General features: G+C 48.6%; 1 protein-coding gene across 2 annotated transcripts in view; it reads right to left on the reverse strand.

Moving 5' to 3' along the window:
* IVNS1ABP (influenza virus NS1A binding protein) overlaps nucleotides 1-24,978 on the reverse strand; it is a 98,890-nt gene that overhangs the window by 67,708 nt on the left and 6,204 nt on the right. For both annotated transcript variants that reach the window (XM_088453908.1, XM_088453909.1), the window contains exons 2-3: nucleotides 2,635-2,769; nucleotides 1,758-1,882 (exon numbers count right to left, since the gene is read on the reverse strand). In XM_088453908.1, the coding sequence (XP_088310034.1) occupies nucleotides 1,758-1,868 (111 nt within the window). In that variant the 5' untranslated portion in view covers nucleotides 1,869-1,882; nucleotides 2,635-2,769. The remainder of the gene's footprint in view (nucleotides 1-1,757; nucleotides 1,883-2,634; nucleotides 2,770-24,978) is intronic.

Here is a 24,978-nt window from a genome sequence, read left to right on the forward strand (position 1 = left end):
AGTGCTGGACGCTGCGACACTCCTGCCACTGTATAAATGGATTTTAGCGTGTTGTCCAGCTTTCTGTCGGAGGACTCCTTTAAGGAAACAGCTCCCGGAACGGGAAGCACCGTCTTTTTAGAAAGGCGGGATACTGAGGGATCTACAGCTGGGGGAGTTTCGCATAATTTTCAACTATCTGGCGGAAATGGATAATAGGATAAAAGTTTCTTAAGAGATTTGAAACCTCTTATCAGGGTGTTTCCACGCTGAAGTTAGGATATCATCCAACTCCTCTGAAGCTGGGAAAGTGACAGCCTGTCTAAATCTCTTACCAAAAATAGATGGTTTAGAAGTCACCTCTGAGTCCTCTATGTGTAAAGCCTGGCGTACTGCAGTGATTGATGCATCTATGCCCTGTGATATAGGTTCCGATTCATCAGGAAACTGAACCTCTTCTTGAACCTCGCCCTCCTCTGGTTCCTGCGCTTCCTCATCATCCCAATGTAAAGGATTCTGGATAAGTCTCTTATTAGGGACATTATATAAAGAGGCAGCAGGAGGGGCCTGGGACGTAACTTTAGTAAGTCCCTCCATAGATTTGGCTAAAGAACGTGCCCAATCTGGTTCAGGTGATCTCTGTGTGATCACCTCCCTGTCTCTGCGTGCTGCTTCAAGCTCATCAGAGAGTCTAGTCATAACCGTAGTTATTTGATCAGACCATAACGGTTGGGATGGTGTTCACACAGCAGAGAGGAGCTAGATTGTTCTTCTGTGAACTTCTGTGCACATTTTTTGCATGAGAAGGACTTTTGTGCAGCTTTAGATCCCTTAGAAGCCATGCTGCAGCACTCTGTCACACACACACCACACACACACACAGTAGGTGAAAAGACAGATAGACTACACATTAACCAAGGGGGGGCAGAGAGGGAGATTGCTATGCCCCCTTAGCAGCTCTATAATAGAGCTATAAACAGCCTTTAAAAGAAAACCTCTTTACTGGCCTTAATCTGATTTTTTTTGTGCAGTCTCCAGGAGCAGCCCTTCTTCTAAAATGGCCCCCAGCGTCTACTGCAGAAGGGCTGGGGATGCTGGGAGGCAGGAGCAGAAGACGGACTTAAGCTCCGCCCCCTCCACTATGGCGCCTTCACCGTGCTAGCGCTGCTGCTTGTTTGCCCGCCTGAATGAAGTCGTCTCTCCCACTAGTCGGGAAGCCAGGACGCACTGGCCTTGAACCTGCCATGGCTGCCGGCAGCTGGGTTTATGCTGGGGGGAAGCCTGCGACGAGCGCCGCATGCAGCGCGTCTAGGGCTCCCCAGAGACTGAGGTCTCTGTAGCTGGAGACCTCAGCGCGGACCGCAGGCAGTGGCGGTGAGGTCTCCCCCCCGGCAGCTCCAGCGGTGCAGACAGGCAGGGGCAGTGGGCTGCCTGTCTGTATCCTCAAAATAATTTCTTTAAAAGTGCTCCAAGTGTGTCTTAATGGAGCATAGGTCCAGCTCCCAGGGCACAAACTTTAGACTGACCTGGGGGGGGGGAGGGGGGGGGTGGGGGGGTATAGAGGGGGAGGAGCTAGCCACCATTCAAGTTTTTTTTATTAAAGGTGCCAGCTCCGAGTAACCCACTTCTATACCCCATTGTACTGAGGCTCCTGGGTCCCCTAGTGGATGAAGGAGAAAAGAAATTACCCTTTACTTACATGGGAAGAACCAAATTATTAAAAAAATGAAGGTGGATTGAGCATTTACTGTCATGTAGAAATTACGTTAAGAAAATACCTGTAGTTTGACATCACAAAATTGTCCACTTTTTCGCAAGGCATTTAATTTGGCCACAGATGACTCTATAAACTGTTCATCCTCAAAACTGAGATAACCATTTGGAACCATTTTCCTGTTTGTAGCTGTAAAACAGGAATTTTAGTTATTTTCGGTAGAACGCAAGACAAAAAATTAGTTCATCCTTAATACTTGCAAGCAATTTGTGAACACAAGTCTCTGAATACGTAGGCATCTTAAGAACACCAATACAGATGACCTAAACCTTCTTGGCATGCATACAGATACAGTTCAAGAGGCCGGTGATCAGTATCCCGGCTAGGTGAGAATGCAGACACCTGCAGGTAATTATCCTAACACTACCCCTAAACCTTATCCACAAATAAAAACTAAAAAAAAAAACAAACACCATAGTATGAGTATTCTAAAAATATTACGCAATGTTGCAATATTCCTTTTAACAGAGTAATGGAGCATACACACGGTCAGATTTGTCAGGTCTGTCAGATGAACGATTTGACCAAAGATTTGAATGATTTTTGACTGCATTAAAATGAATGGAATCGTCCAAGTCTGACTGCAAACACATCAGATGTCAGATAATGTTATCTGACCATCGGGAACGCGCATCGTTCATCTGACAGATATGTCAAATTTGCCTTCAGATATGAACGATTTTTTAAATCGTTCAGATCTGAAGAAAAATCTGACCATGTGTATGCTCCATAAGACTTACACCTTTTTGAAGATTAGAGGGCCACCAATGGGGCCCATCAAGTGAATCAGATATTTTACTAGGGAGTCAATTCTGGTGATATACAGTATATACACAGAATAATTGAACTATAAAATCAGACTATACAGACAATGCACTCACCTATTATACTATTACGTAGTGAAGAAAGATTGTTCGGAGATCAAATGTGAATGACACACATTAAGACACTTAACAGATTTCAATACTTCAATCCAGAGTAAATGATCTAGTAATGGACAATGGACTTATTTAGACCTGCAAATAAGAAAAAACACAATAAAGCACAGCAATCTAGCTTTCGTGATTGTTAGGCATTCAAGCCACAGATAATACAAATCGATATATCTATTTCTCTCTCTCGAGTATCTGGTTAGCGGTCATTAAACACAAAATGAAAAAAACAAACAAATAAATAGAATGGAATAAATAAAAATCATCTCATGAATGAGTATCACAATTAGATCTGTAAACCCTGGATCATATAGAAACAGCTATACATCCTCTTTACATAAAACCCTTTAGGGGTAAAAAAAAAAAAAAAAAGGGACCCACCTAAAACTTTGGTTACTACAAGTTAAAAAAATAAAAAAAATGCATTTCATAAAACACTTATTTAGCTCTACAGAAGAAAATGCATTTTTTAAATGACAACAGCAGCAGCTGGTTGATTAATGTTCGGGACAAACGCATATTTTTGTGGGCTGTCGGGAAGCCAAGTGAGTTGCTGCTAGGCCTGCTCATTCCCACTGCTACGAAAAAAAAAAACCAGTATCCTTAATTTCCCAAAACGTTGTTATCTATTATTCTCTGGTAAAACAAGTTATCCACAGGAAAAAAACAGAGATAAATAGAAGATTCAAACTGAAAAAACTAAAAAGCACTTTCAAAGTAGACAAAAAAAAATATGAGATATGGTAAGAACTTACCCTTGTTATCTCTATTTCTACGAAGTCCATAGGGTTCCACAGGATACCTTGGGGTATAGGTGTGACGTCAGTCGCAGGGCACCAAAGAGTTAAGCTTTCAGCCTCCCAGGATGCACTAGGTCCCCCTCCTATACCCCGCCCCCAGGCCAAGGCACCTCAGTTAGTTACCAAGCCATAGGCCGGAGGAGGAGAAGGAAGAGAGAGAACAAAGATCTGGACACATACAAGAATCACATTCTCACCAGAGGGAGACGGAAAACCGGTGACCAGAGCAAAGCCCATCTGCAGCACAGGTGCGACAGGGCGGGAGTCCTGTGGAACCCTATGGACTTCGTAGAAATAGAGATAACAAGGGTAAGTTCTTACCATATCTCATATTTTCTACTTCAGGGTCCATAGGGTATCCACAGGATACCTTGGGGATGTCCCAAAGCAGTATCCTTTAAGGGTGGGGACGCTCCTGTGCAGAAAGGAGAATCCGCCGCCCGAAGGAAGCATCCTGAGAGGCGAAGGTGTCAAACCTGTAATACCTCACGAAGGTATGGACAGAAGACCACGTAGCAGCCTTGCAGATCTGAACTGCCGAGGCACCACGTCAAGCTGCCCACGAAGGACCCACAGACCTAGTGGAATGAGCCTTCAGAGAAGGAGGGACCGGTAGGCCTTCATGAAGATAAGCTTCAGAAATAGCCATACGGATCCAGGCTGCCAAAGTTTGCTTTGAAGCAGGCCAACCCTTTTTACAGAAGCCATAGAGGACAACAAAGCGTCCGACTTCCTAAACAAAGAAGTGCGGTCCACATAAGTCCTTAAGGCCCGCACAACATCCAAAGAGGCCTCACCCACGGAAAGACCCGGTGAGTTAAAGGCCGGAACCACTATTTCCTCGTTAACCTGAAACTGGGAAACAACTTTGGGGAGAAACTCGGGCCGAGTGCGGAGCACTGCCCTGTTCCCATGAAAAAAACCAAGAAAGGGGGTCTACAAGAAAGAGCCCCTAACTCAGAAACACGTCTGGCTGAAGCAACGGCCAGAAGGAAAACAGTCTTAGCTGTTAGCCATTTAATATCCACTGAGCCCAGTGGTTCAAACGGCGGTCCTTGGAGAGTCCTCAGGACCACAGCCAAATCCCAAGGCGCCACAGGTGGAACAAAGGGCGGCTGAATACGGAGAACACCTTGCATAAAGGTGCGCACATCCGGGATTGTAGCAATCCTACGGTGAAACCAGACAGATAGGGCCGAAACCTGTACCTTCAAAGAAGCAAGGCGAAGCCCATGATCTAGTCCCGCTTGCAGGAAGGCGAGAATCCGAGACAGACGAAACTCCCGCGGTGCATAACCTCTCGGTCGACACCACTGGAAGAACGTATGCCACACGCGATGGTATATCCTCGCGGAAGACGGTTTCCGAGCTCGTAACATGGTACACAGCATAGAGCTGGCAAACCCCCAGGACCTCAGCATGGCCATCTCAACAGCCACGCCGCCAAAGACAGCCGAGTCAGGTCCGGGTGAAGACAAGGACCCTGAGACAGAAGGTCCGGTCGTAGCGGCAACCGCAGAGGACTGTCCACGGACAGACCCTGAAGGTCTGAGAACCAGTGCCGTCTGGGCCACGCGGGAGCTATCAACAGGAGCGTCCCTCCTTCCTGTTTGAATTTCCGGATTACCCGTGGAAGAAGGGAGACCGGAGGGAACAGGTATGCGAACCTGAACGTCCACCGGACGGACAGAGCATCCACCAGAGACGCCCCTTCGTCTCTTGTGCGAGACCCGTACACCGGCAACTTGTTGTTGTGCCGGGACGCCATGAGGTCGATTTCTGGAAGACCCCACCTGTCCACCAGTAGTTGAAAAACGTCCGGGTGCAGGGACCATTCCCCTGGATGAACGTCCTGGCGACTTAGAAAGTCCGCCTCCCAATTTAGCACTCCCGGGATGAAGACCGCTGATATGGCCGGAAGATTGCGCTCCGCCCAAACCAGGATCCGAGAGACCTCTACGAGAGCCGCCCGACTGCGAGTTCCTCCTTGCCTGTTTATGTAGGCCACGGTGGTAGCATTGTCCGACTGGACCTGCACCGGGTGACCCTGGAGAAACCGCTGTGCCTGCAGGAGAGCATTGAAGACCGCACGGAGTTCCAAGATATTTATTGGAAGCTCCGCTTCTGTCGGTGTCCACCTGCCCTGGAACAAGTGTGGACCCGAAACTGCTCCCCAGCCTCGAAGACTGGCGTCCGTTGTCAACAGGACCCAATTTGGAACCCAGAACGGACGTCCCTTGTTGAGGTGGGTCATCTTTAACCACCACGCAAGGGACAGGCGAACCTCCGGGGTGAGCACAATCGTCTGGAACTTCAGAGACTGAGGCAGCCCGTTCCACTTGGACAGGATCAGGTGCTGCAGAGGTCTAGAGTGAAACTGGGCGTATTCCACCATGTCGAACACCGACACCATGGAGCCCAGTAACCTCATCGCCGAGTGTAAGGACACCCGGCGGCTGTGCAGACAACTGCGCACCCTTGACTGTAAAGCAGAGATCTTGTCCTCCGTCACGAAGATCCTTTGCTGTCCCGAGTCCAATAAGGCTCCAAGATGCAGAATCCTCCGAGACGGGATTAGAGTGGACTTCTGCCAGTTAATTAGCCAGCCGTGCCGTTGCAGCAGTGCAATGGTCAGGTCCAAGTGGTGTAACAGGAGCTCTGGAGATCCTGCCACCAATAACAGGTCATCCAAGTACGGCAACATGCGGACTCCTTGCAGCCGCAGAGAAGCCGCCATGACCGCCATAGCGTCCTGTATGTCCAATGACACCATGTAGTCCCCAGGTTCCAGCGCCAGAATGATGGACCGTAGGGTCTCCATCCGAAACTTCGGGACCCGCAAAGACTTGTTGAGTGCTTTGAGGTTGAGAATCGGACGATATGACCCATTGGGTTTCTGTACCAAAAATAGATTTGAATAGAAACCCTGGCCCCTCTGGGAGAATGGAACAGGCACTATAACTCCAGCCTGGAGCATAGTGTGCAATACCTTCCGCAGCTCCGTAGCCTTGTTCCGGTCTGATGGTAGACCCGTGGTGAAGAATCGAGCCGGGGGTCTGTGCCGGAAGGAGAGGGCGTACCCGTGAGAGACCACCTCCAGAACCCAAGTGTCTGTCGTAGTGAACGACCAACACCGGGAGAACTGCAGCAGGCGGCCTCCCACCCTGGGATCCCCCAAGGGGAGACCCGGACCGTCAGGCCGCAGGCTTGTCATCTGGCTTGGGGGCCGGACGTCTGGTACTCCATGCCTGTTTCCGGGGCTTGCCCGATTTCTTAGGGCCAGCCTGTCGAGGAAACGACTGTGGTTTGGGCCTGCCCTGGGCCCTAGATGACCGAAAGGACGATGGTCCAGAACCAGAAGGAGCAGCGGCCGACAAGCAGATTTGGCTGCCGCCAGCGTGGCCACAATCTTATCCAGATCCGGACCGAAGAGAACTTCTCCGGTAAACGGCAACGCTTCCAGACCTTTCTTGGATCTGCGTCCGCCTTCCAGGATCGCAGCCACAAGGTGCGACGAGCAGCTACCGCTGCTGAAGAAATTCTAGACACCAGAGTACTAATGTCTAGAGCCGCCTCGTTGATGTAGGTGGCCGAATCACGGAGATTGCCAATCAACTCCGCTTGTTCGGCCGGACAGTCGGATTCAAAAGAAGCCTCTAATGAATCCGCCCAGCGCTCCATCGCTCTGGCAACCCAGCAAATGGCCATAGCCGGCCGTGCTGCCCCCCCTGCAAGGGAATAAGCGGACTTCAGGCAGATTTCTACCTTGCGGTCCGTAGCATCCTTAAGGGAGGACATGGATGGCATCGGCAATGTGGCACTACGGACAAGACGGGTCACGTGAGAATCCACCTGTGGAGGGGATTCACACTTAGCAAAATAATTATCCGCGAACGGATAAGCCACCGCCAGGCGTCTCTGCGGCTGGTATCTTTTGCCAGGTTGTTTCCACGCCTCCTCTAAATGGTCCACCAACTGACCCGAAAGAGGAAAGACTGTGGCATCGCCCTTCACATCTTTGAAAAAGGCATACTTAGATTTAGCCGCTGGGGGAACTTCGTCCTCAATCACCAAGGCTGTGCGGACCGCCCGAATAAGTCCAGGAATATATACTTTGGACTTAGCATCAGCGTCCTTAGTATGGAAAGGTTCCTGATCGTAAGGATCCAGAATCTCCCCATCATCAGACGTCCCTTCGTCATCCTCATAAGGAGCGGACAGAGACGCCACCGGCCTTTTATGAGGCCGCATCACAGACTCCCCTTGCAATACATCCGACAAGTGCTGTAAAGAACTCGTCAGGGAGTTAACCCACGCTGGCTCCTGAGAACCCGGGAGCGGGGAAATAGGGAGACTGTGGGGTACCACCAATTGTCGTGGGAACCCCTGCATGGGTGACGACACCACAGACTGCTGGGACAAACCCATCGGAGTAAACGCGGGCTGCGGAGCTAACTGGCCCACTAAAGCTGTTAACGCCTGAGCGAAACAAGCCCAGGGCGGCTCCTGTACCGGTGCTGTAACCGTAATAGGCCGCGCCATGGACAACACTGCCGGCAAAGGCCCTCCGCGCTACCCTCCCCCTCCGCTAACGGTACTTTGCACGTGGTACACTGTAGCCGGAGGGGAAAATCACTTTCAGACATGATGGCACCACGTATGTGACCTCTCTCACCAATTAAGTATTAAATAGGCGAGAGACCACCCTGCAGCACCGCACCGCAAGGGCTTTAGCAGAAAGAACAGGGACAGTAATAAAGCTGACAGTTTAGTGAAGAATAGTTACAGGCAGCGCTAGCACAGTCACATACAATGCAGAGAAATAACAATTCCTGCACTAACAGCGCTGATCACTCAACTACACAGACACAGGGCCTGGTAGGACACAGCGCTGCATACACAGACCTGAGCCACAGCGGAGGAGAGGTATGCGGGGGGACCCAGACCACGATGCTTCCTTCCAGACTTCCAGCAGCGTTCACCATGCGTTGCAGAGAAGATGGCCGCCGAGGAGCAGAGAGAAGCTGGCCTGGGGGAGGAGCGCTGACACAGGACCAGTCAGCACAGTGCAGAGAGGGCTGTGTGCAGCGGGGGAGGCGCCGGCTGTGAGACAGGGAAGGCGCGCTCCCCTGGCATGCATTTAACCCCTGGCACGCCGCAGCGCTACCGCTCTGCTGCGGTCCGCTGTCCCAGGGGGTAGTGGAAGCGCAGGTTGGTCGCCTGGCTCCACGCTGCAGCCAGTCCCCAGGGAGCCCCCTGCCTGGGGACTTAGGACCATGTGATCAGCGGGGACCCACCGCGGGACCCCGCTGCTTACCTCTGTCCCCCTTGAATCCGGCCATGGTCCGGAGCATCTGGGGTCACCGCTAGCTGTGACCCCAGACGCCCACCAGCATCCCCGGATCAGTACCGGCGTTCTGGTACCGGCGGGGTGTAGGGAAGACAGCATGGACGTCAGGACTGACTGTCCATGCTGTTCATCCAGTTGTGCAGCCACAGCTGCATGAAGAATAAGCTTCAGGGGCTCTTCTAGCCCCCACTCCAACAGGTGCACCCGACTCCGGCCGGGCACCAAACTAAACTGAGGTGCCTTGGCCTGGGGGCGGGGTATAGGAGGGGGATCTAGTGCATCCTGGGAGGCTGAAAGCTTAACTCTTTGGTGCCCTGCGACTGACGTCACACCTATACCCCAAGGTATCCTGTGGATACCCTATGGACCCTGAAGTAGAAAAAAAAAAAAAAAAAGGAGGGGGTTGGGAAGCATGGTCATGGGCAGTCCAGCAAAAATTAGCTAATGTAGGGTAAAGAAAAAACAAAAAACTATCATAACAGAATTATGGCCCACGCATATATCAATAAAACAGCTAATCAATTACATAATACTGAAAAACACTAAACATGGCAAAGTTAAATTATGCAGCCACTTGCAGAGCAAAAACAACACCTACCTCTAGCAATGGAGGGCTTAAATTTACTGTTATGATAAAACAAATGGGCCTGTTTTAGATATCAACACAGGACGTGTCAATCAGTTAAATGCAAATCCCAGATAAATAGCCAGTATAAAGCAGAAAATCCAGGTTCATGCAACAGTACTTTGCCCAAAGCTAGTCGATTAGTTTTAACACACATGAAATGTAATGTCAGGTAAAATAAATGTTTGCACTGATAATTTCTTCATTCAGGTCTAAGGCTGTTCAGAACTGGTGTTTAGAGCAGCAACGAGTGACCTTGAGGTTGAATGTTATTGCTAGAACCTTCATAATACTATGAACAGCTTAACAAAACAAACTCTAGGTTATTTTTACATGTCAAGTTTGCCAAAGTGATTGTTTTACAGCAGGCTTTAAAAGGCGTACATTTTTCATTCAGCTAGTATTGTTTTTTTTTTTTAATTAAAGCTATGACGTGGCAGTGCAGTGGTATATAGCTGCCTGAGCAATACAGGCTGTTCCATTTATTTACTATTGTATAACAAACAATTCATGACAGGTTAAGGTAATCTAGGGAGGAGATTGGAATGAAAAAAATAAAGTCCCAAATCAATAGTTTACTAAAAAATGTTTTTAATACAATTAGGTTCAAATTTGTTTCATGAAACTTGCAGAGGGCCTGATTCAGAGCCGAACGCTCTGACCAGAGCGCTCGCTCTGAATCAGTGCCCTCCTCCCTGAAAATGGAGCGGCCTCCTGGCCGCTCGCATAACTGTGGGTGACCACACAGCATATGCGAGCAGCCAAAATGATGTTCGCGATGGTCAAGACCATCGCGACCATCGGGCTTGCGACGAGACCCTGCGGTAGGGTCTCGCTGCCGCAAGCCCAGGAGTGATTTTGTCTCCATCAGAGCCAAAATCACTCCCACTGACATCAATACTGATGTCAGTGGGGCCGACTTCAGACGGTAGGCGTTCCCATGGGAACGCCTCCGTCTAGCAGCCACGCCCCCGGCACGCCCACCAAAGGGGGCGTGCTGTCACTCACCATCGACAGCACGCCCCCTTTGGTGCGAGACCCCAAGCGACGTATTTCTCGTCGCTCGCCGGGTCTCGCGCATGCGCACGACGGAGCTCCCTCGTCGTGCGCATTCGCACAACATTGACCCGCTTGCGAGCGGGTCTGAATGACCCCCAGAGTTCGCACAAATGCGTGCACCCAAGAAATCTCCAATAAAAAAATGCCTATTTGTGCTACTCACAGCAGGGGTTTGCGATGTCAACTAAATGTGATGAGAGAAGTGCATGAAAAAGTGGAATGACCTTCCTGGACCCCAAAAAACTGACAATGCTGTTTGCAGAACCATACAGAAGACTGTTAGTGGGCGCATAAGAAAAACAATGGAAGTATTCAAATGGGGCTAAATGGCAGATTTGTGCATTTAAAAAAAAAAAAAAATCTGTTTTCCAGGAACAACGCCAAACAATACGGCGGGCTACCACAGGAGTAGCAGATGCCTTGGAAGCTAGGAGACAAGTATCCAAAGCCGCCTCTCCTAAATAAATTGCGAGATATGTAGGACAGCTGCTCCCTCAAAGCATGAAAGGGAAATGTCTTCTAGGGCCTCTGCCCAACTCTCAATGGCTTTTGCCACTCAAGCCGTAGCCCTGGCAGGACTAGTAATAGCTCCTGCAAGAGCATATTAGACTTCTACCATCCTTCTAGAAAGCCATAGTCTCCTTTAAGGAGGTTGCAGTATAGATCGGTAAGGTAGCATTCTTAACTAGGCATGTCACGTGGGAATCCACTGGGGTTTAGCTGCGTAAGGAGTCTAAAGACAGCCGTTTGGATGCCCAAAAGCAGGACTTAGAAGGGTGTGCGAGCAGAAATGCCAGCGCCCAGAAGTTAAAGCTGTCGGCACAAATTGAATTCCCCCAGTGTATTTCCGCTTTCAGGTTTTAAAGATGAAGTAAAAAATACTTTATTATTAACAAGATAACAAATTGTGTTGCCAATCTATTCATGATGTTGCAAGTCTTTGGGCTCGATTCAATTGAAAACAAAATTAAATAGCGCTGGGAGGGAGCTCCCGGAGCTATTCAATTCTGCGCGCCGTTAGGTCGGGAATGCAAGTTCTCCAGCCCCTCGCGCTTGTTTAGTCGCAAATCTCCAACTAAACTTCCCGGCGCCATGCTGTTTCCGCCACGCTAAGGGCTGAAAACAGCATTGCGCCTGTACTTTTGTCGGTCATCCCTTCTTGCGGAAACCGTACAAAAAACAAACAAAGAATCCGATTTCCGGAAAGAACAGGTACGCTCCACGTAAATCCGAAGAGCGCGAACCACGTCCAAAGTGGCCTCACCCACCGACAAACCTGGAGGGTGAAAGGCCAGCACAATGATATCCTCAGTGTGGAAACTCGATACCACCTTAGGGAGGAAACTGGGGCGAGTCTGAAGAACTACCCTATCCAGATGAAAAATAAAATAGGAGGGACGACAGGAAAGAGCCCTCAAAATCTGACACCCTTCTGGCAGATGCAATAACCAAAAGAAAAACAGCCTTAGCTGTAAGCAGTTTGAGATCCACAGAGCCCAGTGGCTCAAATGGTGGACCTTGTAGGGCCTTCAGGACCACAGCCAAATCCCAAGGAGCCACTGGAGGGACAAAGTGAGGCTGTACGCAGGAAGAGCAATCCTATGCTGAAACCACACTAACAAAGCAGACCCCTGCACCTTAAAGAGAGGCATAGACCCTGATCCAAGCCCACTTGAAGGAAAGGTAGAACTCTGGAAACCCGAAACACCAGAGGATCGTACCCTTTAGGGCGACACCATTCAAAGTAGGTATGCCACAGTGGTAAATCCTGGTGGAAGCAGGCTTCCGAGCCCTGAGCATGGTAATCATCATGGAGCTGGAAAAACCCTTCGACCTCAAGCGGGATGTCTTCAAGAGCCACGCCGTCAAAGACAGACAATCCAGACCCAGGTAAAGACAAGGATCCTGAGACAACAGGTTCGGGCGTTGAGGTAATAGCAACCGAGTGTCGATTGAGAGACTCCGAAGATCTGAGTACTAGTGACATCTGGGCCACGCTGGAGCCACCAGCAGGATCGTGCCTCCTTCTTGCTTGAACTTTCGAAGCACTCGAGGAAGAAGTGAGAACAGAGGGAACAGGTACGCAAGCTGGAATGTCCACTGTACCGACAAAGCGTCCACCAGGAGAGCCTCTGTGTATCTTGTTCGGGATCCGTACGCCTGAAGCTTGTGGTTGTATCTGGAGGCCATGAGGTCTATTTCTGGAAGGCCCCACCTGTCCACTAGGAGATAAAATACTTCCTGGTGAAGGGACCATTCCCCTGGATGCAAGTTGTGACGGCTGAGGAAGTCAGCTTCCCAGTTCAGCTCTCCTGGAACGAACACTGCCAAGATGGCTGGTAGATCGCCTTCCACCCAAGTCAGAATGCGGGATACCTCCTTTAGTGCCGCCTAATTTAGAGTTCCTTCTTGACGATTTATGTAAGCCACAGTCGTGGCGTTGTCTTGCTGAATCTGCACAGGTTTCCCATGAAGAAAGAGCCTTGCTTGCTATAGAGCTCTGAAGACTGCTCGTAGCTACAATATGTTGATTGGAAGAGCAGACTCCGCCACTGTCCACCGGCCTTGAAACACGTGGACCTGTCAACGCCCCACCGCCGGAGACAGGCGTCCGTCAGAAGGACCCAATCCGAGATCCACAAGGGGCATCCCTTGTTGAGATGAGACGTCTGTAGCCACCAGGCCAGAGACAAACGTACCCACTATCATCTGAGTCTTTAGCCGATGGGGCAAACCATCCCATCTGGAGAGGATTAACTTCTGCAGAGGCCACGAGTGGAACTGGGCATACTCCACCATGTTGAACGTAGACACCATGGACCCCAGTAACCTCATTGCAGAGTGGATGGACACTCGGCGATCTCGCAGACAATTCCGAACCCTCGTCTGCAATACCAAGATCTTGTGCTCCGTCAAAAAGATCCTCTGATGTTGAGAGTCCAACAGTGCCCCAAGATGGTGCATCCTCCGAGAAAGCGTTAGGGACGACTTCTTCCAATTTATCAGCCAACCGTGAGTTTGCAACACAGATATAGTCAGTTGCAGATGGTGAAGTACCTCTGGAGACCCTGCTAACAGTAGTAGGTCGTCCAGGTGGGGTAATAAGCGGACCCCCTGCAGCTGCAGATGAGCCGCCATGACTTTGGTAAACACCCTCGGAGCTGTAGAGGCGCCAAATGGTAGTGCCTGAAACCGGTAATGCTAGTTCGCTACTGCAAACCTGAGGAAAAGCTGATTAATTGTAGCTATCGGGATATGCAGGTAGGCATCCTGAATATCCAGACACCATCAAATCCCCAGGTTCCATAGCCAAAATAATGGAACGCAGTGTTACCATTCTGAACAGAGGTACCTTCAAAAACTTAAGGACTTTAGGTTGAGTATAGGCTGGTACGATCCGTTTGGTTTCTGCACCAGAAAGAGGTTGGCGTAATGACCAATCCCCCGTTGGGGTAACAGGACCGGCACTAACACCCCCTCCCGGAGCATAGAGTGTACTACCTTGTGAACCTCCAGAGCCTTCACCTGATTTGAATGAAGGTCTGTGGTAAAGAACTGATGGGGAGGCCTTCTGCAGGAGGAGAGGGCATACCCGTGAGAGACCACTTCCCTTACCCACGTGTCTGTGATGGTCTGGCACCAGCACTGGGCGAACTGAAGAAGTCGGCCTACCACCTTGGGGTCCCCCAAGGGGAGGCCCATCCCGTCAGGTTGAGGGTTTGTCGTCGGGCTTGGTGGCTGGGCGTCTGGTGCTCCAAGCCTGTTTCCTGGGCTTGGTAGTGTTCTTGGCTCCTGATGGTCTCGGAAAGGACTGCATTTTTGGCTTACCCTGAGGTCGATAGGACCGAAAGGACGAAGTTCCAGACACCGATGGAGCCGGAGCAGAAGGCAGACACGCAGATTTTGCTGCCGCCAGTGTATCCACAATCTTGTCCAAAGCAGGCCCAAATAGGACCCGACCATTATACGGTAAAAATTCCAAGCCCTTCTTGAATTCCACATCCTCCCTCCAATAACGTAGACCACAAGGAACGACGAGTTGATATCGCAGTCGTAAAAATCCTTGAAGTAAGTAGGCTAACATCCAACACTCATTGATGTAAGCTGCTGAATCCCAGAGATTGCCCACCAGCACAATTTGCTCACTGGTAGCCCCAGAAGTTAATGACGCTTCCAAGGCATTTGCCCATTTTTACATGGCTCTGGCCACCCAGCATACAGCCATAGCAGGTCTGGCGGCCCCTCCAGCGAGAGAGTAAATAGACTTCAGACATACCTCCACCTTGCGGTCCGTAGCATCTTTCAGAGAAGACATGGATGGCATAGGTAGGGTCGCACTCTTAACTAGGCGTGTCATGTGAGAATCCACCTGAGGAGATTCCCACTTTGAAATGTAATTCTCCGCAAAAGGGTAGGCATAAGCCAAACGTCGTTGAGGCTGAAACCACTTCCCAGGAGACTTCCACGCCTCCTCCAAATAATCTACTAACTGCATCAGTGCTTTTACATTTTTAAAATAAGCATATGCAGGCTTATTCTCTGTCAAATTCTTGTATTCAACCACCATGACCTCACGGACTACCCATGAGGCCTGGGAGATTATATTATACGATTTAGCCTCAACATCCTTCAGAGGAAGTTCAGAATCAGAGATATCCAGAATCTCACTGTCATCTTATGTCATGTCATCCTCCTCATAATGGGTAGACTGGGATGACAATAGCAGCCTTATAGCCGGCCTAAGCGGGGATTCCTGGGAATACTCTGTAAGGGTCGTAACCGTGGTAGGCAAAAGATTCACCCAATTGAGTTCTGGAGACACCTGAGGCATAGGTTGAGGGGGGCACTGCGCCACCACAATCTGCCCGGGGTACCCCTGTAAGGGAGCCAGGACCAACGGATGCTTTGTAAACCCCATGGGAGAGTACACGGTTGGAGCAGAGAGACGCCCTGCCAGGGCTGTTATTGCCTGAGCCAAACAAGCCCAAGGGGGCTCCTGAGCATTGCAGGAAACCGGAGAAGGTCCTAGGAGCGCACATGTAGCACATAAGCCTCCCCTATCTGCCTCCTCTTCCCCAATTTCTGCCTTACATCTGATTCAGGAAATCAGGACAGGTGCAGAAATCTGCACAGACTCCTCGCTACCCGACATGGTAGCAGACACAATGTATGTGACACTTAGCACATAGAAACTGACACAAAATAACCCCCCCTGAACAGCACCTGTACTGTAAGGGCCTAGCAATTAGAAAAACAGGGATAGTTAAAAAGGCTGAAAGTGAGAGAATACACAGGCAGACAGCACTAGCATAAGTCACATACAATGCAGAGCAGTGCTCTAATGGCGCTTAGTGTCAACTACACAGGCTCTGTACCTGGTAGGACAAGCGCTAACTACATATACCTCACAGCCTTGGAGGGAGAGTATGTAGAGGGGGACCCAGTTTCACAACTGACTGCACTGCCTATCACCAAAGATGGCCGCCGGAGCTCTGCAGTGAGGAGCCGGGGGAGGAGATCAATAGCGTGCCCGGAATGCGCGCTAAGCAGTGGGGGAGGAGCAGACTGTTAAACAGGTAAGGAGTCGCCCCCTGGCCTGCTATTAACCCCAGGGACGCCGGAGCGGTACTGCTGCATGCTCCGGTCCCCATTCCCTGGTGGTCTAGTGGCAGCGCAGGTATCAGTGCCTGGCTCCACTAACGGTCTCTTCCCCAGGGAGTCCCCAGCCCTGGGGAAGAATAGAAGACTACTTACCAAGTACCCGTACGCCCGGCAGTCAGGGATCCTCTGAGGTCCCTGCTAGTGAAGACCCCGGAAGGCCGCCGAGATCTCCAGATAAGCACTGGGGTCTCGGCGCCGGCAGGTTGACGGAGCGGTGAATTGGACGTCCGCTGGACTGTCCACACCACCGATCTTGAAGAATCTTCGGGGGCTCCGCCCTCCTTACGTGGAACACCCGACTCCGACCGGGCACCTACGAAACTGAAGGTGACTTGGCCGGGGGTCAGGGTATAGAAAGAGAGCCAAGTGCATCCTGGGTGGCCGAAAAATTAACTGCGTGGTGCCCGTGTTGGTCCCCAACCACCTATACCCCAAGGTATCCCTGTGGACCCTAAAGTAGAAATACACATACATACACTAATTATATTAAATTATGATGGGACCCAGAAATGGTCAAGTAGGACCCCCCCCCACACTTTTTTTTTTAATTTTAAAGTGGAAGGTCCCTGGGACCTACATATTTTGTCACTCAGCGCAATCACTGATACACACACAGCAGAAAATTAAAACATTTCCCGCATTTAGGGCAGTCTGGGACTCAGACAGGACCATCCTGAAAAACTGAGTATTTTCTCATTCCTCCAGCTTCTACAGAATGTAATAAGAACTAACCAGTGTTTGGAAACTCCAACAGCAAATCCAGAAGGGAGAAAAAAAAAAAAAGTTTCCAGAAATTCATGAAGATGGTGAAAAAGCAGCAGAAACTAAAATGTAGGTACAGTGCCTTGCAAATGTATTTTAAAGCAACACTCGAGTGGTTTAAGGGGCAACATTTAAATGTGTTGGAATGGCCTAGTCAAAGCCTAGATCGCAATCCAATTGAGAATCTGTGGTCAGACTTAAAGATTGCTGTTCACAAGTGGAAACCATCCACCATGAAGGAGCTGGAGCAGTTTTGCCTTGAGGAATGAGCAAAAATCCCAGGGGAAAGATGTGGCAAGCTCACAAACACTTATCCAAAGCAACTTGAAGCTGTAGATGCCGCAAAAGGTGGCTCGACAAAGTACTGACTTTAGGGGGGGTGAATAGTTATGCACGCGGAAGTTTTCTGTCATGTTGTCCTAAATGTTGTTTGATTCACAATATATAAAAAAAACAAACAAACAAACAAAAAAAACACACAACTTCACAGTTGTAGTCATGTTCTGTGAATGAAATGATGCACACCTTCAAACAATCCATTTTAATTCCAGGTTGTGAGGCAACAAAACATGAAAAATGCTAAGGGGGGTGAATACTTTTCCAAGGCACTGTATAAGCTCAGGAAATTAGTCTTAGAAAGTTCTATGCAGCAAGAATGGTTTTATTCAATAAATAATTTCTTAATCCAATTTACATCACTGTAAGAAACTTGCAGCTCCATATGTACTGAAAAAAGAACATTTTAACTAAATTTGTAAAAACTGTTCAAAGAAACCATACTTGCTACATGAAAATGATCCCATCAAACCGGGGAAGGGAGCTGAGGTGTGGGTAGGCATTTACTGCACGCGCCTTCGGTGCATGGGTTCTCTGATAGGTTGCGTGGCCTACAAGAGGAGGGGGCGTGTTCTGGTGACACGTCCCTAATTCATAAAACTTGGGGGCAAGCCCAGCACTTACGGAGATGCTGGGCTTCCCCAATATCTTCCCTCACTGTGAATAGATGGCGTGTGCATGGCATCTATTCACCCGGCGGCTCAGAAACCGCCATTTTTGCCATCTGCGGGACACTGCGGCCTGCGGGTGGGGATGGCACAGGGCAGGCTGCTTTAGCGGGGAGCCGCTAATATAGCAAGGAGCCGCTAATATAGCGGAAAGCATTTTGCCCCTTTATAATCGGGCAGGGTGCGGCGCCCCACTTAAACAGCCTAGCGGGAACACTAATAATGTTATGAGGAAACAAAATAATTCAGAACACATGTTAAGGGTAGGCACACTGTGGCACTTCTGCTGTTGTGGAACTACACCTCCCAGCGGGATCTGGTCAAAATGTCAACAGACGGGATCCCGACACCTGTCAGAATCCCGGCACCTCGACGGTAAGTACTGGGGTTAGGCACTAAGGGGGCTTAGAATGTGTAGTTCCACAGCAGCTGGTGTATCACAGGTTGCCTACCCCTGATCATTTATGTTGCTCCTTTACTAACATGAAATAAGTTCTGTATTCGATACATAGAAAGTACAGGTTGAGTCTCCCATATCCACAGAAAGTGAAACCTTTGCTTTCTGATGGTTTAATGTACAAATTAAATATATTGTATAAAATAACCTTCAGGAAGTGTGTATAAGGTGTATATGAAACAAATGAATTTCATGTACGTACACACTTTTTTTGATGCACAAAATTATTAAAAATATTGTAGAAAATTACCTTCAAGCTATGTGTATAAGATGTATATAACACAAATGCATTCTGTGTTTAGATTTGGGTCCCATTCCCAAGATATTTCATTATTTTATGCAAATATTCCAAAATACGGAATAATCCATTATGCAAAATACCCCTGGCCCCAAGCATTTTGGATATGGGAGACTCAACCTGTATTGTGTTTGTATATATAGCAAAATCTGCTTTTAAGCAAAAAAAAAATATCTTACAGCTAAAGTATTTCTGGAAATATTAAATCACTTCCTACCACCCGACTGGTTACTCTACCTCCAGGGGAAAAAAAAACAGCAGAGGAAAATATATGCAGGCTATAGTTTGGTCAAAAAACACCTCTGGTGGAATTATTATTTAACACTACTTGCACCTTCAAACAATTTCTTAAAATCGGGAGCATTGGCAGACAAACGGAAATGTTATCACTTGAACAATCTGAGCAGCATGATATAAGTTATAAGATGCAGAAACACAGCTGATACTATTCCAGGATCACCAAAGTGCAAGTTCAGATTCTCTGTAGGGGTTGGGTATGAAAACCCGGCTGTCAAGATGCCGTTGGTCAGAATACGGACAGCAACATCCAGACACCCATAGGGTAAGGGTTAGAAAAATACTCATCACTGTTCTCTAACCCCTCACTGGTGCCTAAACCTAACCACCACCTCCTCCCCCCCCCTACTAGTGCCTAAACTACAAATTGCACTAACCAGCAATTTGTTTACATTTATTAAATGTACACATTCCAACATATAAAGAAACCACTTTGGTTTACCTGTAAAGGTGCGTACACACTGGGCGATTAAAGTGGACGACTGAACGATAACGGTATCATTAAGTCGTCCACTTTATCGTTCATTATTAACACAAAAACGATGAACGATAACGACGACGCGCGTTCCCCCGGTTAACATACAGGCCAACCTGACGATGTCATCAGGTTGCTGCATGTTAGGGAATGGGGGAGAGAGCCCGGCACTGAACAATATCGTTAATGATATCGCTCAGCGGGTGTGCTCAATGTCATGAACGACGTTGAGCATAGCCTGCCGGGGACACAGTAGACGATATCGCTCAGGGAGCATATCGTCTAATGTGTACGCTCCATAAGCTACATTTTAGATAGGTCTATTACACCAATGTAGAAATTACAAAATCATAAAAACAAACGTCAATTATAACAGTTTTCATAGCACACTGTTCTGTAAATTGTAACTGTTTGGAAGTACCTTATCTTTGTTCACTCTACCCAATATGCGGTATTTTCAAATTCGATATGATATCTGCCATATAGCATAAATATGCACAGAAATATTAACATTTAAATATGCTAAGCAGCTCCGTCCACTACCGTGAAAGGCAACATATTTATACTGTACTAATAATAATCACAAAACAAAACCACCACAGCTCATCTTTGTAGTCTGAATATGTAACTAAAATCCATGAACTAATTAAGATAATTGTTTATATTTGCTCTAAAAACAGAAAAACAAGTGTCCCATGCATCACACAAATCAAACTAAATCTGGAAAGTAGTAATATCCTCTTGCATTTTCAACTTCTGGAGCCTATATCTTTCTTACAATGTTGTCATGGGTGTAAAACACCTTATCCTCCTGTGTGCTAAATCATTACTGAAACTTCAACTTCAGACCCAATAACCTGTGTCACCTGCCCAGGATACTGCTGTCCATTGTAAATTACCAACAACCAGTTTCCTTTTTCAATTTCAGTGACTTATGGAACATGGGAGGTTTCAAGTGGGAGGGAGGGATGTCACTTCTAAAAGTGATTTATTCCCTGTACAGTTCTATATGTGACACGCTGACATTAGACTTACAATTTTTCTTGTGTTCATGTTGTACTTCTGCCTGAAATTGAATCCAGCAGTCTCCTGTACAGTCACTGTGTGGGGATGGGAGTGTATGAGCAGAATTCAAGTGTTTCTACCCCCCTTCGCGCCCGACGGAGCTATTCAATTGTTGCTCCTGTCGGGCGCGATCGGCTTCCAGCGCTCCATTTCAGCTCGCAGCCCCAGCGGGATGACACATAAAAGCTGTGTCATAAGATATGCAATATGGCAACTATGGATGTTGGGTATATTTTGAAAGCATTCATGCCGACATGCTTAGTGTATTGACACTGATGAAATGTCAGCATGATTTGAAAGTTGATAACAGTTCCAGTGGTGCAATGATCACCTGCTAGTGGGACTCCAGTCAGGTGACAAGGACTTCCAGCTGTCATTAAACAGGGATTAGTGTCCCGAACCTTAACCTCACCACCAGATGCCTAACCCTAATGTTGTCATTTTGCAAAATGCCAACATTTCAGCTCTCAATTTAAAATACATAAATGTGCAGCGTAGGACCACTAGAGCAGAGATGCCTTGCAGTGAATGGTGGCTTACCATATGTTTGCAAATGTATGTAAATGAGATCTATGCATAGCTCAGTGATAGCGGTGAGCAGAAAAAAAAAAAAAAAAAAAAAAATTGTGGGACCCCTCACTTTCAAAAATATGAGATATGGCAAGAACTTACCCTTGTTATCTCTATTTCTACGAAGTCCATAGGGTTCCACAGGATACCTTGGGTATAGGTGATGACGTCAGGCACGGACACCACAGTTAAATTTTCAGCCTCCCAGGATGCACCAGGGTCCCTCTCCTATACCCCACCCCCAAGCCAAGGCAATTCAGTTTCGTAACAAGCCATAGGCCGGAGGAGAACAAAGAGAGAAGAAAGTCTGGAACACACAATCACATTCTCACCAGAAGGAGACTGAGAAACCGGTGACCAGATCAAAGCCCATCTGCAGTACAGGTGCGACAGGGCGGGAGTCCTGTGGAACCCTATGGACTTTGTAGAAATAGAGATAACAAGGATAAGTTCTTACCATTTCATTTTCTACTTCAGGGTCCATAGGGTATCCACAGGATACCTTGGGGATGTCCCAAAGCAGTATCCTTTAAGGGTGGGGACGCTCCTGTGCTGTAAGGAGAATCCGCCGCCCGAAGGAAGCATCCTGAGAGGCGAAGGTATCAAAAGCATAATACCTTACAAAAATATGGACAGATGACCATGTGGCTGCCAATCACCGCTGAGGCGCCACGTCGAGCTACCCACGAAGGACCCACAGACCTAGTGGAAGAGCTTTAACAGAGGATGGAACAGGAAAACCTGTGAATCCATTCTGCCAAAGTTAGCGTAGTGGCAGGCCAACCCTTTTTATGGAAACTAGAAAGGACAAAACCGAGAGTCTGATTTCCTAAATGGACTGGTACGGTCAACTTAAATTCGTAGAGCCCGTACCACATTCAAGGAGGCCTCACCAGCAGACAGGACTGGGGAAGTAAAGGCCGGTACTATAATTTCTTCATTGATGTGGAAACTAGACACCACTGTAGGTAAAAAACCACGGCAAGTGCGAAGCACTGCCCTGTTCCTAGGAAAGATGAGAAAAAGGAAGATCTACATGACAGAGCCCCCCATCCTGCGATCCTACTGGCCAAATCAATGGCCAGAAGGAATACAGTTCTAGCCGTAAATCATTTGAAATCCATTGAGCCCAGTGGATCAAATGGTGGTCCTCGGAGAGCCCTAAGGACCACAGCCAAATCCTATGAAGCCACCGGTGGAACAAAGGGATGCTGAACATAACGTACACCTTGCACAAAGGTGCGGACCTCAGGAAGAGTAGCAATCCTACGATGAAACCATACTAACAGGGCAGAAACCTGCACCCTCAGGTAAGCAAGGCGAAGACCGTTATCTAAGCCCACCTGTAGGAAAGCCAACACTCTGGATATCCGGAATACCCGAGAAGCATAGCCTCTAGGGCGACACAACTGAAAGTATGCCATACCTGATGGTAAATTCTTGCAGATAAAAGCTTCCGAGCTCTTAGCATGGACAGAGCCCCTGTTAACTATAGAGCTGGAAAATCCCTAGACCTTAAGAGGGCAGTCTCCACCGCCACACCGTCAAATACAGACAACCCAGGTCTGGGTATCAGCCAGGATCCTGAGACAACAGGTCCGGGCGTAGAGGCAACAGCTTCGGAGTGTTAACTGAGAGGCTCCGAAGATCTGAGTAATAGTGCTGTTTGGCCCACGCTGGAGCTATCAGCAGGAGCATGCCTTCTTCTTGCTATTACTGGAGGAAGAAGGGATAATGGAGGGACGAGGTACACAACTTGGAAGGTCCACTGGACCTACATAAGTCTACCAGAAGAGTCATCTCTGAAAGGCTCCACTTGTTCATCAGAAGATTGAACACCTCCTGATGAAGCGGACATTTCCCTGAATGCACATTTTGACGGCTAAGAAAGCCTGCTTTCCATCTGAGGATTCCTGAATGAACACTGCCGATAATGGCAGGGATATAGCCTTCCACCCAAGCCAGAATTCAGGACACCACTGTTAGTGTCGCCTGACTTCGGGAACCTCCTAGGTGGTTTACATAAGCCATCAAGATGGCGTTGTCAGACTGTACCTGCATGGTATTTCCGTGGAGGACCTGTTCTGCATGCTGGAGAACCTTGAATACTGCTCAGAGTTCTTAGATGTTTATGGGAAGCGCATAATCTGCTAGTGTCCACCTGCCCTGGAACAAGTGTGCACCCATCACTGCTTCCCAGCCAAGGATACTGGCGTCCTTCGTCAGAAGGACCCTGTCCGCAATCCCAAAGGGGGTGCCCCTTGTTTAGGTGAGCTTTCCGCAGCCACCAGGCCAGAGAGAGACAAACCTCCGTGGAAAGCACTATTGACTTTATCCTATGGGGCAACCCATCCCATTCGGAGAGGATCAATTTTTTCTAGAGGTTCAGAGTGAAACTGGGTACTCTCCACCATGTCGAACAGTGACCCCCTGGAACCCAGGAACCACATTGCTGAGTGAATAGACACTCGGCGACTCTGCAGGCAACTGCGTACCTTTGCCTGTAATGCAGAGATCTTTTCCTCAATCACAAAGATCCTCAGATGCTGGAATATGTAGCATCCTCTGTGAGGAATCAGAGAGGACCATTTCTGTAACGTAGCAACACAGATATTGTCAGTTGCAGATGGCACTGAATTATCTCTGGAGACCCTGGTAACAACAGGAGGTCACCCGGATAGGGTAACAAGCGGAGCCCCTGCATCCGCAGGTGGGCTGCCATAACTGCCATGACCCTGGTAAACCGTGAGGCGCGGAGGCCAGACCAAGGGGCAATGCCAGAAACTGGAAATGCTTATCGACCACTGCAAACCTGAGGAAAACACTGGTGTGCTAAGAAAAGAGGGATATTCAGGTAGTCACCATGAATATATCCAACAACACCACAAAATTCCCAGGCTCCATTGAATGATGGAATGCAGGGTCTCCCTCCTGATCCGAGGAACCCTTAAGAATTTGTTGAAGGATTCGAGGTTGAGGATGTCCTGGTAAGACCCATTGGGTTTCTGTACCAGAAAGAGGATGGAGTAATACCCCGTTCCCCTTTGGGGCAACGGAATAGGTACTATAACTCCTGCCTGGAACATAGAGTGTAACACCCTCAAAAATTACAGGGCCTTGTCTTGAATTGACAGAAGAACTGTAACGAAAAACCGTCTGGGAGGCCTTTACCGGGAGGAGAGGACATACCTTCAAGAAAATACTTCTCTTACCCCAGTGTTCATGGTGGTCAGACACCAGCACTGGGCGAACTGGAGAAGCCGGCCTCCAACTCTGGGGTCCCCCGAGAGGAGGCCCGTCCCGTGAGGCTGAAGGCTTATAGTCCAACTTGGGAGTAGGACGTCTTGTACTCCAAGCCTGTTCTAATGGTTGAGCAGATTTCCTGGCTACTGACTGTCTTGGAAAGCTGAATTTTAGACTTACCCTGGCCTCACAGGGCCGAAAAGACGAAGCCCCAGACCCCGATGGGACTGTAGGCGATGGCAGACATGCAGACGTAGCTGCTGCCTGCGGGGCCACAATTGTGTCCAGATGAGGGCCAAACAGGACCTGTCCCGTAAAAGGCAAAGCATTCCAAATGGAATCTGCTTCCACTTTCCAAGAGCGCAACCTCAGGCAGCGGCGAGCCGCTACTGCTGCCGAGGAGATTCTGGAAAGGAGCAGGCTATATGTAAGACTGTCTCATTATGAATGTGGCTAAGTCTCTGAGAATTTGCCACTATCCACCTGCTCAGCTGGAGAGTCAGTGTGCAGAGATCCAGTTACCTACCCAGCGCTCCATGGCTCTGGGCCCCCAGCACACGGCCATAGCCGGCCTGGATGCCCCTCCAGCAAGGGAATAATTGGATTTTAGATATATTTGCACCTTGC

The sequence above is a fragment of the Taudactylus pleione genome, unplaced genomic scaffold (assembly GCF_031769625.1).
Source record: "Taudactylus pleione unplaced genomic scaffold, aTauple2 ptg000602l, whole genome shotgun sequence".
In the NCBI taxonomy this organism is placed as follows: domain Eukaryota; kingdom Metazoa; phylum Chordata; class Amphibia; order Anura; family Myobatrachidae; genus Taudactylus; species Taudactylus pleione.